Raw genomic sequence first — 19,004 nt, forward strand, 5'->3', positions numbered from 1 at the left:
GACCACATGCCTTGAATTTGGATTCAGAAAATATGGTAATCAAAAATATATGCAAGTTGGCCCTTGGTGGCTGGCTCAGTGGACAGAGCATTGGTCCAGCATATGGACATACCAGGTTTGATTCCTAGTTAGGGCACACAGGGGAAGTGACCATTAGCTTCTCTTCCCCTCCCTCTCCCCCTTCTCTATCTCGTCCTCTCCTACAGCCAGTTGATTTGAGCACTGGCCCCAGACGGGTTACTGGGTGGATGCTGGTCAGGGTGCATGCAAGAGCCTGTCTCACTATTTCCTCTCCTCTCACTTAAAAAAAACACAAACACACGTGCACGCGCGCGCGCATGCACACACACACACACACACACACACACACACACACACACACACACACGAAAGTCTTCTAGATCCCTGCTATCCAATATGGTAGCCACTAGCCATATGTACCTATTTAAATTTGAATTTACTGAAATTAAATAAAACTGCCTGACCTGTGGTGGCACAGTGGATAAAGGATCAACCTGGAGAGCTGAGGTCACCAGTTGGAAACCCAGGGCTAGTCTGGTCAAGGCACATATGAAAAGCAACTGCTATGAGTTAATGCTTCCTACTCCTCCTCCCCAATTCTCTCTCTCTCTAAAACAAAACAATCAACTAAAAAAAATATAAAATTAAACATTCAATCCCTCAGCAACACTAACCACTCTGATGCAGAATTTCCACATATGACAAGTGGTTACCATATTGAACAGTGTAGATACAATGAGCATTTCCATCACTACAGAGAGTTCTATGACAGTATATTTTCAGATTATCCTATAGATCACGTAGGGTAACTCCTGATGTGTGTGAGGAAGAAAGGTGGTCAATCTAGAATGAAAACAAAGAGCCAATTTTGCAGGTTGATCTGCAGAGCAGAGAGCCAGCTGACACAATGCTTCACTCTGTACCTAGCATCTCACACAGACACAGGCTTAGAGCCACCCGCTATCATGCAGAGGTTGTGAAAACTGTCATGAAGTGAAAGAGACACTTTTATTATTTCTGTTGAGGCAGGCCTTGGAAGAAATAGGATCCCATACTGGGAGAGACAAAGTTCAGTACGTTTTCAAAGCAACTGTATAGAATATTATGGAATTTCAAAATTAAAACTATATGGATTATATTGCAACAAAATAATATATGCTGGTATGTTTAGTAAAATAAAGGAGATTATAAAATCATATATATATTATTTCAGCCATACTACAGTTATGTAGATATTTACTATGAGGGAACATGAAAAATAAACGTGGAATATTGAATGAAGAATTGCAGACCTTTATAGAACAAAATAGCACTATTCAAGTATTGTTAAAACAATAAAGAATAAAGTAGATGGGCCTGTGGTGTTCTACTCTAATAATAAAACTATGTACTATTTGGTAACACCATTTGCATGTTTCCTTTAACCTCAATTTCACATATGAAACCCGACCTTTATTCTATGTCATGCTCCAATAAAATAAAATGCTCCCCTCGAAGGAACATTTTCAAATAACTGAAAATCTGTAAGAGTCTATAAGAGTTCACTTGATCTAGTTCTAAAATAAATGGAAAAATTGGAACTGAAAACCTGTCTAGTTTAAGACAAACGTGCATCTAGTACATGGTGCTTTTGTCTGTGAACTAACCTTTACCTAGCACTTAAAGCAAGTGATAACACATACTGGCAAAAACAGTTAAATATGTTCTCATTACACGCTGTCAGAGGACCAGGTCATACGCAGAGTTATATAGGAATGCATCAAGTATTGGTGAAAAATGACACACCTTACTTATTACAAATCATGGTTCCTTTAAAGTGATATGTAACTTTCCCTATGAGATCAAAGTCTTGGTTTCTTAAATACAGTCCTGTGCTAAAACTGTATGGGTATTTAAAGTGATAACTGTTCGACTCTACAATCTTTTTACATGATGTATGCTAGAATTAGGAAGATTTATAATTGGGTTAAAAATACTAACAGCAAAAACAAAAAGGCTAGGCTATATAAAGACTTCCAGTGAATCCAGTATTTGTCCAGATCATTTTTCAGTATTTTACCTAAGAAAATAAACAACAAAGATAAAACAAGTGTCTCAATCACATCTAACAACAAGTTTGATCACGTATGAAAGCTTTAGTCTTCATTCCAACTGTTAACTTCTATGTGGTTTATGTATGTACTTATACAGTGATATGTGTTTTATCACATTTTAATAGATTTATACTTATAATCTTACTTCTTTAAGTCACTATTTTCCTAATACTTTAAATTAGTAAGTAGCCTTCAAAGTTATAAAAATTATAATGATTTATCCCTTCATGGGTCCAAATTGAAAAGATTCTCATTTTATACTGAGTCACACATTTTGTAAAGTCACAGTCACTTCACCCACCTGGTTTCAGTTTCACCACTAGCAAAATGGAAAAGCCCAAGGAAGATGAAATCTAGTGCCTTCTAGTCTAAAGACACCTGTTAGACCCCGTCAGATAATTTACCTCTCTCAACACAGGATCAGTTATCGAATTCAGGTTGACAGCTCCCTCATAGGTCAAGTAATAGAACACGTTGAGGGATCGAACAGCCTCTGGTCCTTGCTGTTTGTAGCCAAAAATGAGATCAATCCACTGGTGAAGCTGGCATGAAACAAATTCACTCTCCAGGGCCTGCAAAAAGGGCATAGTCTGTATTATTATGTTGAATTCTATTTTTAACAATATATTAAGCTGAATTTTATTTCTAAAATATGCAGAAAAATTTAGAATATCCAGTAAAGTGTAATGCTAAATCTACTGTGAGCAGACTTATTTTGATATCCTATCTCCACCACAATCTGGTCTCCTTTATTTATAATTAGAGTCTTTCTGGCAGTTGACACACTGAATTGTAATAGACTGTTACCATCAACATTTCAGTACTATTCCACCATTCTGTATGTAAGCACAGTGAGGGGAGGGCTGGTTTTGTCTCAGTCACCATTGTGACTCAGGACCTGACAGGTACTGAATTTATGGTTCAAAGAAAGGTCATACAATGTAAAGGCGATTTTGAGACAGCAAATGTGAAAACGTTCAACATTTACTATCCACTTAAAATATTTATAATTTTTCTAAATATAAACATTTTGTTGTTTACTGCAACAACTGTAATCACATCATTTAAGTTTTTTCAACTGAGCTTTTATGCCAACAAATTAGATACTGGGAGGGATACTTAAAATTACTGAATTATTATTCTAGGTATTAGTATCAAGTGAGTCCAAATTACTTGATGCTATTAACATAACAGTGTCCAATAAATAATGAATGAACATAGTCAAGCACTCAGCAGAAATGCTGGCACAAACCCACTCCCAGCTTGTCATTACATTCCCAGTCACTAGCATTGTACCTAAAACGCCATAGGTATCAATGTCTGCCAAATTTAGTAAAGTTAAAAATAATAAAGTTTAAAAAAATGGGAGACTTATTTTTCAGATAGGAATTCATATTTATTTAATTGTTCAAAATTATTCCAACATGAAAGTTTAGTATTATGGCCTACTGTATCTCTGACTCAGGTCAGAGGTCTTTCAAACTAACTCCAAAGATTAATATGAAGTATACCAAGTTATATCAGGTAATGTACCTCATTGAAATTCTTATTTTTAGATTAATAAGTATATGGCTGTCATGTATTTTTAGGTGTGACTTGCTATGTTATCAATATTATAAAAAGAAATTTGTTGGTTTTAAAATAAAATTGACAAACTTCTATGGCAAGCACGTAGTAAGATATAAAACATCTCATGACAAAAGAAGTTCCTATTAGTTCACAGGTGAACCCTTATATGAGCTATTAAAATAAATGTCTATGAATAAGAGAGGTGTTTATGGCTGAGTCAAATATATTTCCTTTAACTAATAATATTTAACATGACTTCACAATATATGACATACTATAAAAAATAAAAAATAATTCTGTAAATAAAACTCTAGACAATTCTCATATTCCAAAGTATACCTGAAATGAAATATATCTTAACAATATTTTGCTAATTTTGATTGTGAAAGTTACTATTTCAGACATCTTATAAAACTCCTATTTATAAATTTAGTAAACAGCTAAGAGAGTACAAAACTGCTTCATATTTTATTCGAAATAAGAAGAGAATAGCTTGTTAATAACTTTAAATAAATTCCTATTTTAAAAATCAATCCAAAAATCCAGGAACTATTAATGCAAGTTGCACCCCAAAAACGATACATTTGCTTCATTAACTAAGGTCTTAGTTAGGATGGGGGGTAGGAGACATGTTTAAAGTGACACATAAAACAGCAATTGTCTTAATTTGTGTGCAGTGCACTCCACACAAAAGCCCTAAATATGTTCAAATTAGAGCAAGCTGCTTGATTGTCACTGCAGTCTCATGTCACATTAATGCATGACAAACATTAAACCATACACTTAAATGGCAATTTATATCATTTAAATGTTTACTGCCAGACTAGCTCATCACTCATTTAAATGTGACTTTCTGACAGCTAATTTCAGTTAATTTTCTCCAATTCACTTAATTAGAACTTTCATTCAGGGAAGAACCTATACATATCTTCCAATTTATATCCTTTTTTAGTTGGTCAAAATCAGAGTCAATAAACTGCTGAAAAGCTCTCTGATAACAGATTAGCATGTAACATCCTGAAATCTACAAAAAAAGTGCGACCATATGAAACAAACTCACAGTATGTACTCTCAGAAAGAACCTCAACTTATTTATGTAAATAATACTCTTGCCAGTAGTTTAAATAAAAAACGTTCAGTTCATATACACACACTATTGAAACTATAAAAACCCTGCATCCAAACTAATTAAAAATTAATGATTTCAAAATTGTTTAATAAGATAAAACAGTCAGCAGTCTCCTGAGTCCATGGTGTTGTGATTTGAGACTATAAAATTCCAGAAGGCTCAGTAAATGACAAAGTACAAATGAATTTTCTCAATATTAAAGCTCTAAAACTAGGGCAATTTTATTTTATGTGTCATCAAACAAAGAACTGTGAGTTTTACTAATGTTGATTACTTCTTTATGCACAATCAAAATGGTGACATTGATAAGCTGTAGATGCTTAAGACTTTACATCCTGACACATCAGAATGTTAAGCAAACATGCTGAATTTAAAGCCACTGCCTGTTCACATTACACCACAAACACGCGTGCAAGATGACCACGTGTCATGGTTCAGCCCTCCCCTTACACTGTCATACTGGTCAGTCCTTAAGGGGTTGACTAGGATCATGGAATTATTGGCAACATCTATTCCAGAGGTTGATAAACATGTTAATTTCATGAATAAATTTTAAATAAAAAATTTAAAGCAAATAAAAATCTTATTAGCAGTCTTCAAGCATTTCTTGCAATATACAAAAACTTAAAAAAAAACAAACTACTACTAAGGATGTAACAGAATTCCAAAAAGTTTTAGTGCATTTCAGTACAAATCAGTTCAAGATTTTAACATTCTTTTAATATCAACCAATGACAAGTGCCTAACCAAAAGTATTTGATAATAAACGAATGTACTTACTAAGGACTTCAGAGAAGAGGTAAAGACAAGAAGGAGGAATTATTGAGGAAAATAATACAAATAATTCAAAATAGAATACACTGGTATTACATTTTATAAGTTCTGTTTTTAAGATTCAAAAAAATGTCATAAAATGTACTAAAAATCAGTTAAACCCTTTTAATATGTTAAAATTAAAAAAATACTCTTTATATAAAATACTTAAATATCTACATTTTTAGTCACAAGTAAATAAAAACATGCCAGTGGAATGTTAAGTATTTGAGGTTTTTCAAAGCCTTTAGGACAGAGAGTCCTCATTAAGACTGGAGTTAAATACGGTTTGCAGCTAGGGGATAGTAACAGGCTTCCCAGGCTGCTCTCAAACCTAACCAATCAATTGTTAGTACTCCCCGAGCAGGTTGAGTACATCATTTACATCCAATGTGAGCTCTGAGTAAAATTTGTAAAAAAGAAAATCCACTAAAACGTCCAACACAATACAATAATATTCAACTCATCTGAGTTATTATAAAATAAATCAGTGACTAATGTCCAATTGCTAAGGATCAAATAAGACTATGAAAAGACTATCTTATGAAGCCTCACACAAACTGTCAATCCAATCCAGGGGGACTCATATTAGTCTTGACAAACTGTCTGGGGGTTGATATCTGTTTTTTTAATGAGATCTATTAAACAGGGACTAAAACACTTGAGATATGCTAAAAAGTATAGTATACAGATGTCAAATGCAAACACTTATTAGCAACTTTCATTTGTTTGGTATGCATGCAGAACATCAACAAATTAAACCTTTAATATTATAAAAATAATAGTAAATTATTCATAAATAACTTGACTGTATAATCCTGTGTCAGAAATAATCATAACATATATGAATATGTGTCTATCAATAAATCTCATTGAAAGAATGTAATCTAGGTTTTCGTGAAACTAACCCATTAAGGAAATGAATTATTTATTGATAAAAATGTTATATAAAATTATTCTTGTTTCCTATAGTGGAGTCAAATAAAATGGTAATTTATGTAGAAATAGTTTGCTTTTTCTAAGAAATTCTAAGCTATTTAAAAACAAAAATTCTAAAAAGGCATAAATTATTTGTTTAATCTAGCAATTTCCTTTCATTTTAAAACAATCAAATTTTCTGTAATATAAAAATTTTATAAAATCAAGAATACCAATTTCAATTAACAAATTTTATGCTAATTGCTTACCTCAAGACCAAGAAACTTTACTTTTATATTATTTGTATTTATCATACTTATAATTCCAAGATTAATGCTAATGTTTGTTATACTTTTAGTAAATGTTCTCATACCACACGATTAAAAAAAAACTACATAAAAGCTACTTACATCTATAGGATCAATTATTTCTATAAAAAATCAAAAAGAGCAAATATTATTTATAAACTTCAAGTATATAAATAATTAACCAGAAGGAAATAGGTCTGTCCAGTCAGCCCAGACCTACCACTACGCGCATTTCCAAGCTTCTAGAAGGCCCTGATAGTTCTGAAATACAAAACACTATAGCTATAATTTTCAAATTAGAAAATAAAAATCACTGACTTACCCTCTTGACTTAATACACATTTAATTATAAGATGTGTTTAATCATATTTAATGGAAGAAAAAATAAGGATTTGTTTTGTAAATTTTTAATTGTACTTATAATTAGGAATCTTAATTCATTTGAGTGTAGGTAATATGTTTCAAAGGAGCTGATGTTTGGATTGGCAAGAACGTAATATACAACATTATGGATTCGGAATTTTAAGTATTTTTCATTTCAAATACATGTACTACAGCCTTCTATATATATACACACACACACACACACACATACACACATTTAAAATGAACTGGTCTGTTATGTTTGCATGTGCTGGATTTCAAACACTAGTGGTAATGTTTCCTTAACATTGATATATGACCTTTGTAATTTACATTGAAGAAAGCTGTTTTTTTCAGCCTAATTAGAACTGTTTCAAATTTTCCTGCTAAATATATGATATAAAGTCCTTTCAACTTTTTTATTCTAGAGTTTCTTTCCATGTCAACTTTGTTCCAATCAAAATATGCTTTGAATTAAATGATTTTGATTGAATATGTGGATCACATTTCACTTCTAAGATTTAAAGTCCAAAAAGGAAAAGTTTAGCCTGTTCAAACAAAGCAAGAGCAGCCACTTTGCGGAAAGCTATTCACATTTAAGAAGACTGACAAATTGTTTGTGTGCACCATTAGGTCTAGTTTCTGCAATAGTTGCCAGATTTCCTGTCTCCCTAATAAGATACATTAACTCCTTAAATGCTGGCTCTGAATTTGTGATGAATCCAAGTAACTTTAGCAAATTTTAATTTCCTTCTTTGAAATAGAAAGAATAGAAAATTTGCTGTGACATTATCGACATTTTTCAAGAAACAAAGGTCACAGAAAAATAAACATTTTCTTTCATGACAGACACAAATTCCAAATGTAAATATGCTTTCCAAAAAAGATTATTCAGAAGTGACAAATCCATAATAATTCTGATTTTTTTAAAAGATGCATTTATTAACCTATTAAGGATTACCTGGTTCAGGTAAAACACAACAGTGAAAATACTAAATTTTGCTGAACTATATTAACATGAGCTTAACATTTGCCCATATTGATTACACTTACATCATAATGCTTCAGAATTCAGTATTTACCTTAAATATATAACAAAAATGTGAAACAAATTTTATACTATTTACAAAGAAAGTTTAATTTGGGGAGTTTAAAAATATGTGTAAAGCAGTGACATTAAGAACAAATCATGAATACCAGAGGTGGGGAAAAGTCGGATCGAGGATTAAGAGGGGAAAAAAAAACTTGGACGCTAAGAAAAAAAAATTATATCTGGCCGTTAAAAAAATTAAATTTAGTCAACAACACACTGAAGTTCAGGCTGAAAAACAGTAGAGAAATCACTAAAAGGAGTTCTGTACTTCTAAACTGCCCTTGAACTGTTGGGCAGAAGAGGGATTTTGGAGCCAGCAGCGCACTGTTTATTTCTACATTTATGTCATTACTGAAGAAAAGTGTGAGTTAGTATCATCTCTTGATACAACCATCAAGCACTTGTGCATCTTTTGGCAGGAGAATTATTCTATCTAGGATTGTTATTGTGTAGTTTTAAATGGAGTAGTCAACCAGCTGTTATATATTTTACACACTGAAGGCCATGTTTCCTTTGAAATTCATAGTTTTAATCTCAACTGAAGTCTGTATTGCTGTGTGCCAAGATCAAAAGGATTAGGCAAACTTGTACAATTACCCTTCTTTTTGGGGAGATGATTTTTTTCTAATGTTAAAATAGTCCTATATGCTGACATTTTATCCAACTATTTTCTTTAGAGCTACAGAACATTAAAACATTTAATTAACATTTCAACTTTAGGTCACTCTTAATCTAAATACAGGAATTCATAATTTACAGATATTTTAAACTAGTTATAGTATAACACACATCGGGAGACGGAGCTTTTCAAAAAAATTCTATTCAGTAAGATCGGATGGCGAACGACTATGTATAATTAAAGGGCAGACAGTCCCATCTATCTTACTATTTGTTTGCATTTCATATGACTTCATTCAGAAAACAAGTTAGAGCTTACAACAATGCATAATCATCAAGATAAAATAAATTCAACAAAGTGTAATGCAAAAATAATAAGAAGTCCATAAAAATCACACCATCAAATCTATAGACTTGTTAAAGGTACACCATGGATTTGGCCCTCAGCTTTCTAGCAAGCAACATAAAGAAACACGAACACTTACAAGAGTCAAATATGAGCAAAATGTAAAAATAAACCAGATGGCCTAGAAAAACACATTATTTCTATTCCTGAGATAAGAAATTCCTTCCTTGGCAATATGATAGAATCCAGGTATGTGACTCTCGGAGGGACTGCCTTAATCCTGGATAGATTTAAAGTATAGACAAACGGAGAGACTACATATTCTTCAGGCAATCCTGCATAAACATTATTTCTCTGAGGTGAGGCTCTGAATGGTAAATTCTAGATTATACTCCATGACAAGTATCTGGAATGCAGCCATTTTATTCTGTCAATTCAATGTGGAGCCACAGGCTTCAACAACAGCTAAACTGAGTCACAGGGCTAATAATCTCTTTAAAACGTGAAGGGGAAGACCCATCTTCACTTGGAAGGGATAGTGGCATATCCTAAGATAGATCCAAGTTTCTCCTCAGAAAGTAATTTTGGATAAACTTTCCCTCACAGATAAATCCAGCCTCCAGATGCCAACTTTGATGTCCTAATACTCACGGAGGTTAAAATCCCTAAAAATTCAATTGTCAGCGTTGTCAAGTGCTATTTAAGATGCACTAGATTAAAAATATGTTCTTAATTAAAATATTAATCTAAGATTCTCAATTATACACCCTAGGTATAGAAAAAATAGGTTTCTTCTTCAACACACATCAAAAGAATGTGTTAATTTGTTGTATGAACTTCTAGAAATTGGATTTTATAGTCAATTACAAAAGGAAGAGAAACAAAACCAAAAAATTCAATCCCTTCCCATTTGCTTATCCACACAGATCTGATAAATACTAGCAGTCTCTTGCCTTTGAAGAGGGCCAGACCCAAATCCCTACTTATTGCCAGATGTAGTTTAATCCCAGGGGGACCCCAGACAGAAACAAGGAGCTGTCTTCATGGCACCAATGACTCTCCAGACTGACCGCCATAAACTTATATATTGGCAAATCAAAATCCTCAGCAAAATGGAATACTTATTGTATCACCACTCCCAAGAATACTCAATAAAGAAAAACTTCAACTAAAGAATATGAATGCAAAAGTTGCTGAATATTTTTTTCAAGCATTGACAAGTCCAGCCAGAGAATTACATCTGCACTTAGTTTGTGCTGCAATTGTATACACATACATCGTATGTGGGAATAAACGTCTTTTTTTTCGTTCTGCAATTTTTGATTAATATCAGCAGCTCTGTCATCCATTCAACCTACAAACATTTATTGAGTGCTTACTATAGGTTCTGTTCTGTACTAGAATCTGGGATAATGAGATGAAATGTCTCTTTGGAGGACGGGCAGGGAGGCAAAAGGTCATCCATCTCTAAGATGACTACAATAGTCAACATGGCAGTGGGAGTGAAGAAGAGGGACTGATTTTAGAAAGATTTAGGGTTTAGTTACTACACCCACTGATTACCAATAAGAGAAACGAAGGAAATGAAGTTCAGGTTTCCAGTTTGGATCTTCCTCCTAATAGAGAAGGAACAAGTTGATATGGTAAAAGACTAACTCAGTTTTGACATTAGTATTAATATTGTGGACTTTCTTTTATAGCTTTGAAATGAACCCTAAGCCTTTTTTTCTACCTAAAGCTGCTAATTCTAATAGAAATATGTATACTTCTTAAATATATATTAAAGTATGTTTAGGTTCAATAGCGTGATGTCTGAGCCAAAAAAAATTCTGGGTAGCAAAATGAACACCAAAACTTTATGTCAGTCTGTCCAACAGAAATATAATGTCAGTCACAAATGTAATTTAAAATTTCCTGGTAGTCACATTAAAAAAATAAACAGATGAAATTAACTTTAACATAGTGTATTTAATCAGAAATATAAACATCTCATTTAAACATATAACCAATATAAAAAGTGTTATTTGTATGAAATCTTAGAAATCTAGCATGCATCTTACATTTTCAATGAATATCACTGCTCAATTCAGACTAGCCACATATAAAGTGCTCAACTGCCACACATGACTTGTGGTTACAACACTGGACAGAAAAGCTTCCTATTCAATTCCCAAAACTGAATCTGCATTCAGATTTTTACAGTATTTTGATATAAGATAGAATGCAGGGATTAACAATATGTAACCCTTTTAAAAATATACCTTCTCTTCCTGAAAATAAAGACAAAACTTACAAAGCACGTTCAGACTACAAAATGACTTCAAGGGCTGTTTTTGAAAAGGTCATTATAATTCTCAGCACATGGAGAATGACTATACGTTAGGACATAACAGCAGAATTAAAATATTGTCAAGTATGAAACAGACATAATGTTCTGCAATGTATATTCTTCAAGCAGTTACAGATCTCTGAAGAGATGTGGTGGCATCTGAAAGATGGCACTATGACTGGCTTCTCTAACAACGAAGGTAAAGGGCTAATTCTACCAACTACAACGTCATCTGTCAACTTGCCATCATTAAAAGTTTTTGTTTAGAGTTCTTACATATTGTCTATTCAACTGTATCAGTTATACATCAGTCTATACATATACATATAGACAATGGCTACAATTTAATGTAGCAAACACAATGTTAACTGAAAATCAGATATAATAAATCTATAAACAATGTAGGTATATATTCATAAACCTCCTAAAAAGCACCACATGTTAGCAGCAGATGGAACTAGCCTCTGTTTGTCCACTCCTAGAAATCTCCAACATTTGTGATAAAAGTCTATGGTTCAATCACGATGAATTATAGGTCTGATTCTTTCTGAATTATCAACAGAAAAATGAGTAGTTAATAGGGTCAGTTTTAAATAAATTTATGCAACCAGGACTATCTGTGCAATATGAGATCAACAACCTAAACTTCCTGAGATTTGAGTAAATTTGTTATTTATGCTTCCTTACCTCCCTCTCAGCTCAACCAGTCTCTCATCTTTCTGCTACAGGTACAGCACTGAAACTGTTCTTGCTAAGATTACTGTGTGTATGGACAAGAGTGTGGTGTTGGGGGCGGGGGAAGGAGAGGGAGGGAGAGTGGGGAGGGGAGGGGCACAAAGAAAACCAGATAGAAGGTGACAGAGGACAATTTGACTTTGGGTGATGGGTATGCAACATAATTGAATGACAAGATAACCTGGAGATGTTTTCTTTGAACATATGTACCCTGATTTATTAATGTCACTCCATTAAAATGAATAAAAATTTATTTTAAAAAAAGTACAAGTTGTCAGATATAAAGATAGTCACAGGATGTGAAGTATAGCATAGGGAATATAGTCGATGAATTTGTAACAATTATGTATATGGTATCAGGTGGGTACTAGACTTATTGGGGGATCACTTTGTAAGGTATATAGATGTTTAATCACTATGCTGTACACCTGACACTAATATTGTATGTCAACTGTAATTGAAAAATGAATAAAAAATTATAAACCAGTGGGAAAAAAAAGATTACTGTGTGTGACTGTCTGAGACCAAAGTATGCTTATCTTTCCTCTCTCCACCTCTCTTCATGGCGTTCATGTTTCTAGCTATCTTCTCTAAGCTTTCCCGATGCCCTCCCTCCAGATTCACTTTCTGATTGTCCTCACTTGCCAATCAGCATTGACAAGTCCTCTCCTCTGTCTACCTCTCCAGGGTTCATTCTCCTCATGATTCGTCCCAAGCCCTTGTTTCTAATATAACTCAAGCTACAAGTCCCAGACTTCAACCACCTTATCCGACAATTCTTACCATCTCTGTAGAGTTTCAAGTCTAAAATGTTAACTGGCCATCAGACGACTTCTTTTGGTGTGTGCTTCAGGTGACTCAAACTTAATGTAGCAAAAAAGAATGAATACTTTTCCCTCTTAAACTCCTTCCTTTCTTGCTCTCTGGGTTATGGCTGTAGTCCTCCCCCCAGTCAGCCGATCCAGAAACAGCTGCTTTTATCTTGACTTCTCTTCCTCTCGCTCCAAAACTTGATCATATCATAAACTTTCAAAATATCTTTCAAATTCATTCTTCCTTCTGCTTCCATTGTGACTATCTTTGGTTCTGTGCTTCATTATTCCTTGGTTCAATCATCCTAACACTACCCAAACTGTTCTCTTTCTCTCCGAAATTTCCCTTTTTCAATTCTTCCTTTATACTGTTTGCTGTCTAAAACCTAATCCAAGTCGTGACACTCCTTATGACTCTTCAATGGTCCTTTCCATAAAACAGTGGCTCTCCATCCAAGCTCAACACACCCTAAAATCACATGGAGAACTTAATAAAACACAGATGGATGGGAGTCCCCTAACCATGTTGGTTTCTATAGATCTGTAGCTGAGCCCAAGCTTTGCCTTAACAAATTCTCAGGAAATATTGATGTGCCAGGTCTGACAACCACTGTTTGGGTACCACTACCCCAAAGAAAGAGTCCAAATTAATTGCAAGGTATTAAAGATTGTTCATATAACCTCCCCGTGGTCTTATCTTCCCATAGGTGTGGTTCTCTAACACACATATTGTAGTTCCCCTTCTGATTTAAGTGTGGCTCTTGTACTGTACAACAGGTCTTCATTCACACTGCTCCTTCCGCCTGCAGCGCCCTTTCCTTTATCTTGCCACCTCCTTCGCAAACTTCTGGTCATCCTTAGAGCATGATCAAATGTAGTTTCCCCTGTTATGCCTTCCCCAATCCTCCAAAATAAGGCGTTTCCCCCTTTGATCTCAGAATCTTTGAAAAAATGTAGAACTATGTATGATGATAGCTGTTAACTACGCTTGTGGTGATGATTTTGCAATATATGTAAATATTAAATCATTATGCTGTATACCTGAAACTAACATAATGTTATGTCAATTATATCCTTCAAATATTTTTTAAATTTTATTTAGAAAATTAACTTGAACACGGTGACATTGATCAATAAGAGTACATAGGTTTCAGATGAACATTTCTATAGCATTTCAACTGTTATGTTTTAAACCTATCACCCAAAGTCAGATCACTTTCTGTCACCTTATGTTTGTCCCTCTTTACACCCTGCCCCTCAACCACATCCCCTTTCCCCTGGTAACCATTTCACTTTTATCTATGACCATGAGTCTCAGTTTTATATCCCATCTATGTGTGGGATCATGTATGTTTTAGCTTTTTCTGATTTACTTATTTCTCTCAGTATAATGTTCTCAAGGTCCATCCATGTTTTCATAAATGTCACCATTTCTTATGGCTGAGTAGTATTCCATTGTATATGTGTTTCACATCTTCTTTATTCAATCCTCTATTGAGGGACTCTTTAGTTGTTTCCATGTCTTGGCCGCTGTGAATAATGTTGCGATGAATATGGGGGTGAATGTGTCTTTCGATACCAGTGTTTTCGAGTTTTTAGGGTAGATATCAGTAGAGGATTACTGGGTCATATAGTAATTCTATTCTTAATTTTTTGAGGAACCATCATACTTTCTTCCATAATGGTTGTACTAATTTGCATTCCCACCAGCAGTGAATGAAGGTTCCTTTTTCTCTACAGCCTAACACTTGTTATTACCTGTCTTGTTAATAGCTAATCTAACAGGTGTGATGTGGTATCTCTGCAGTTTTGATTTGCATTTCTCAAATAGCTAGTGAAGATGAACATCTTTTCATATATCTGTTGGCTGTTTGTATATCTTTTGGGGAGAAGTGTTTGTTCAGGTCTCCTCTCCATTTTTTTTCTCCATTTTTTTAATTGGATTGTTTCCTTGTTTGTTGCTGAGCTTTGTGAGTTTTTTATATATTTTGGATATTCATCCCTTATCAGAGCTGTTGTTTGTTAATATAATCTCCCATTTAGTTGGCTGCCTATTTCTATTGTTGTCAGTTTCTTTTGCTGTGCAGAAGCTTTTTAGTTTGATATAGTCCCTTTCGTTTATTTTTGCCTTTACTTCCCTTGCCTTTAGGGTCAAATTCATAAATTGTTCTCTATGGCCAAGTTCCATGAGCTTAGTACCTATGTTTTCTTCTATGTAATTTATTGTTTCAGATCTTATATTTAGGTCTTTGATCCATTTTGAATTACTTTTTATTCAGAGTGACAAATGTAGTCAAATTTCATTCTTTTGCATGTGGCTTTCCAATTGTTCCCGCACCATTTATAGAAGAGGCTTTCTTTTCTCTATTAGGTATTTTTGGCTCCTTGTCAAAGATGATTTGTCCATATATGTGGTTTTATTTCCTGGCTCTCGATCTGGTCCATTGGTCGGAATGTCTGTTTTTCTGCCAATACCATGCTGTTTTGGTTATTGTGGCTCTATAGTATAATTTGAAGTCTGGTAGTGGGATACCATCAGCTTCATTCTTTTTCCTCAGGATTGCTTTGGCTATTTGGGGTTTTATATGGTTCCATACAAACCTGGTAATTTTTTGTACTATTTCTTTAAAAATTGACATTGGAATTTTGATGGGGATTGCATTAAATTTGTATATTGCTTTGAGTAATATGGCCATTTTAAGTATGTTGATTCTTCCAATCCATAAACATAAAATATTTTTCCATTTCATTGTGTCTCTTTCAATTTCTTTTTTTTTTTTTTTTTTTTTTCTTTTTTTTTTTTTTTTTTTTTTTTTATTATTATATAATTTTATTTTTTTAATGGGGTGACATCAATAAATCAGGATACATATATTCAAAGATAACAAGTCCAGGTTATCTTGTCGTTCAATTATGTTGCATACCCACCACCCAAAGTCAGATTGTCCTCTGTCACCTTCTATCTTGTTTTCTTTGTGCCCCTCCCCACCCCCTATCCCTCTCCCATTCCCCCCTCCCCCCCGTAACCACCACACTCTTATAAATGTCTCTTAGTTTCACTATTATGTCCCACCTACGTATGGAATAATACAGTTCCTGTTTTTTTTTCTGATTTACTTATTTCGCTTCGTATCATGTTATCAAGATCCCACCATTTTGCTGTAAATGTTCCGATGTCATCATTTCTTATGGATGAGTAGTATTCCATAGTGTATATGTGCCACATCTTCTTTATCCAGTCATCTATTGATGGGCTTTTTGGTTGTTTCCATGTCCTGGCCACTGTGAACAATGCTGCAATAAACATGGGGCTGCATGTGTCTTTACGTATCAATGTTTCTGAGTTTTTGGGATATATACCCAGTAGAGGGATTGCTGGGTCATAAGGTAGTTCTATTTTCAGTTTTTTGAGGAACCACCATACTTTCTTCCATAATGGTTGTACTACTTTACATTCCCACCAACAGTGTATGAGGGTTCCTTTTTCTCCACAGCCTCTCCAACATTTGCTGTTACCTGACTTGCTAATAACAGCTAATCGAACAGGTGTGAGGTGGTATCTCATTGCCGTTTTGATTTGCATTTCTCTAATAGCTAAAGAAGATGAGCACCTTTTCATATATCTGTTGGCCATTTGTATTTCTTCCTGGGAGAAGTGTCTATTCATATCCTCTTCCCATTTTTTTATTGGATTGTTTGTTTGTTTGTTGTTGAGTTTTATGAGTTCTTTGTATATTTTGGATATTAGGCCCTTATCTGAGCTGTCGTTTGAAAAAATCATTTCCCATTTAGTTGGCTTTCTGTTTATTTTGTTATCAGTTTCTCTTGCTGAGCAAAAACTTCTTAGTCTGATGTAGTCCCATTCATTAATTTTTGCCTTCACTTCTCTTGCCATTGGAGTCAAATTCATAAAATGCTCTTTAAAACCCAGGTCCCTGAGTTGAGTACCTATGTCTTCTTCTATGTACTTAATTGTTTCAGGTCTTATGTTTAGATCTTTGATCCATTTTGAGTTAATTTTTGTACAGGGGGAGAGACTGTAGTCCAGTTTCATTCTTTTGCATGTGGCTTTCCAGTTTTCCCAGCACCATTTGTTGAAGAGGCTTTCTTTTCTCCATTGTGTGTTGTTGGCCCCTTTATCAAAAATTATTTGACTATATATATGTGGTTTTATTTCTGGACTTTCTATTCTGTTCCATTGGTCTGAGTGTCTATTTTTCTGCCAATACCATGCTGTTTTGATTGTCGTGGCCCTATAATAGAGTTTGAAGTCAGGTATTGAAATGCCCCCAGCTTCATTCTTTTTCTTTAGGATTGCTTTGGCTATTCGGGGTTTTTTATAGTTCCATATAAATCTGATGATTTTTTGCTCTATTTCTTTAAAAAATGTCATTGGAAGTTTGATGGGAATTGCATTAAATTTGTATATTGCTTTGGGTAATATAGCCATCTTGATTATATTTATTCTTCCTAGCCAAGAACAAGGTATATTCTTCCATCTAATTATATCTTTTTCGATTTCCCTTAACAATGGTTTATAGTTTTCATTATATAAGTCCTTTACATTCTTTGTTATGTTTATTCCTAAGTATTTTATTTTTTTTGTTGCAATCGTGAAGGGGATTATTCTTTTGAGTTCCTTCTCAGTTGTTTCATTGTTGGCATATAGAAAGGCTATTGACTTCTGTATGTTAATTTTGTATCCTGTGACCTTACTGTATTGGCTTATTGTTTCTAGTAGTCTTTTTGTGGATTCTTTGGGGTTTTCGATGTATAGTATCATATCATCTGCAAAAAGTGATACCTTTACTTCTTCTTTTCCGATATGGATGCCTTTTATTTCTTTGTCTTGTCTGATTGCTCTGGCTAGAACCTCTAGTACCACATTAAATAAGAGTGGAGAGAGTGGACAACCCTGTCTTGTTCCTGATTTAAGGGGGAAAGCCTTCAGTTTAGTGCCATTTAATATGATGTTAGCTGATGGTTTATCATATATGGCCTTTATCATGTTGAGATATTTTCCTTCTATACCCATTTTGTTGAGAGTCTTAAACATAAAATTGTGTTGTATTTTATCGAAAGCCTTTTCTGCGTCTATTGATAAGATCATGTGGTTTTTGTTCTTTGTTTTGTTGATATGGTGTATTACGTTAACCGTTTTACGTATGTTGAACCATCCTTGAGATTCTGGGATGAATCCCACTTGATCATGATGTATTATTTTTTTAATATGTTGTTGTATTCGATTTGCTAGTATTTTGTTTAGTATTTTAGCATCTGTATTCATTAGAGATATTGGTCTGTAGTTTTCTTTTTTTGTGCCATCCTTGCCTGGTTTTGGTATGAGGGTTATGTTGGCTTCGTAAAATGTGTTTGGAAGTATTGCTTCTTCTTCAATTTTTTGGAAGACTTTGAGTAGAATAGGAACCAAGTCTTCTTTGAATGTTTGATAAAATTCGCTGGTATAGCCGTCAGGGCCTGGACTTTTATTTTTGGGGAGGTTTTTAATGGTTTTTTCTATTTCTTCTCTACTGATAGGTCTGTTTAGGCTTTCTGCTTCTTCTTGACTCAGTCTAGGAAGGTTGTATTTTTCTAGGAATTTATCCATTTCTTCTAGGTTGTTGAATTTAGTAGCATAAAGTTTTTCATAGTATTCTACAATAATTCTTTGTATATCTACGGTGTCCGTGGTGATTTCTCCTCTTTCATTTTGGATTTTGTTTATATGAGTTCTTTCTCTTTTTTCCTTGGTAAGTCTTGCCAAGGGTTTGTCAATTTTGTTGATCTTTTCAAAGAACCAGCTCCTTGTTCTATTAATTTTTTCTATAGTTTTTCTGTTCTCTAATTCATTTATTTC

At 33.9% G+C, this 19,004-nt stretch overlaps 1 protein-coding gene across 6 annotated transcripts in view; it reads right to left on the reverse strand.

The window, feature by feature from the left end:
* LRBA (LPS responsive beige-like anchor protein) overlaps nucleotides 1-19,004 on the reverse strand; it is a 629,646-nt gene that overhangs the window by 71,929 nt on the left and 538,713 nt on the right. For all 6 annotated transcript variants that reach the window (XM_066386366.1, XM_066386375.1, XM_066386349.1 and 3 more), the window contains exon 48: nucleotides 2,519-2,686. In XM_066386366.1, the coding sequence (XP_066242463.1) occupies nucleotides 2,519-2,686 (168 nt within the window). The remainder of the gene's footprint in view (nucleotides 1-2,518; nucleotides 2,687-19,004) is intronic.

This window comes from Saccopteryx leptura, chromosome 1 (assembly GCF_036850995.1).
Source record: "Saccopteryx leptura isolate mSacLep1 chromosome 1, mSacLep1_pri_phased_curated, whole genome shotgun sequence".
In the NCBI taxonomy this organism is placed as follows: Eukaryota; Metazoa; Chordata; class Mammalia; order Chiroptera; family Emballonuridae; genus Saccopteryx; species Saccopteryx leptura.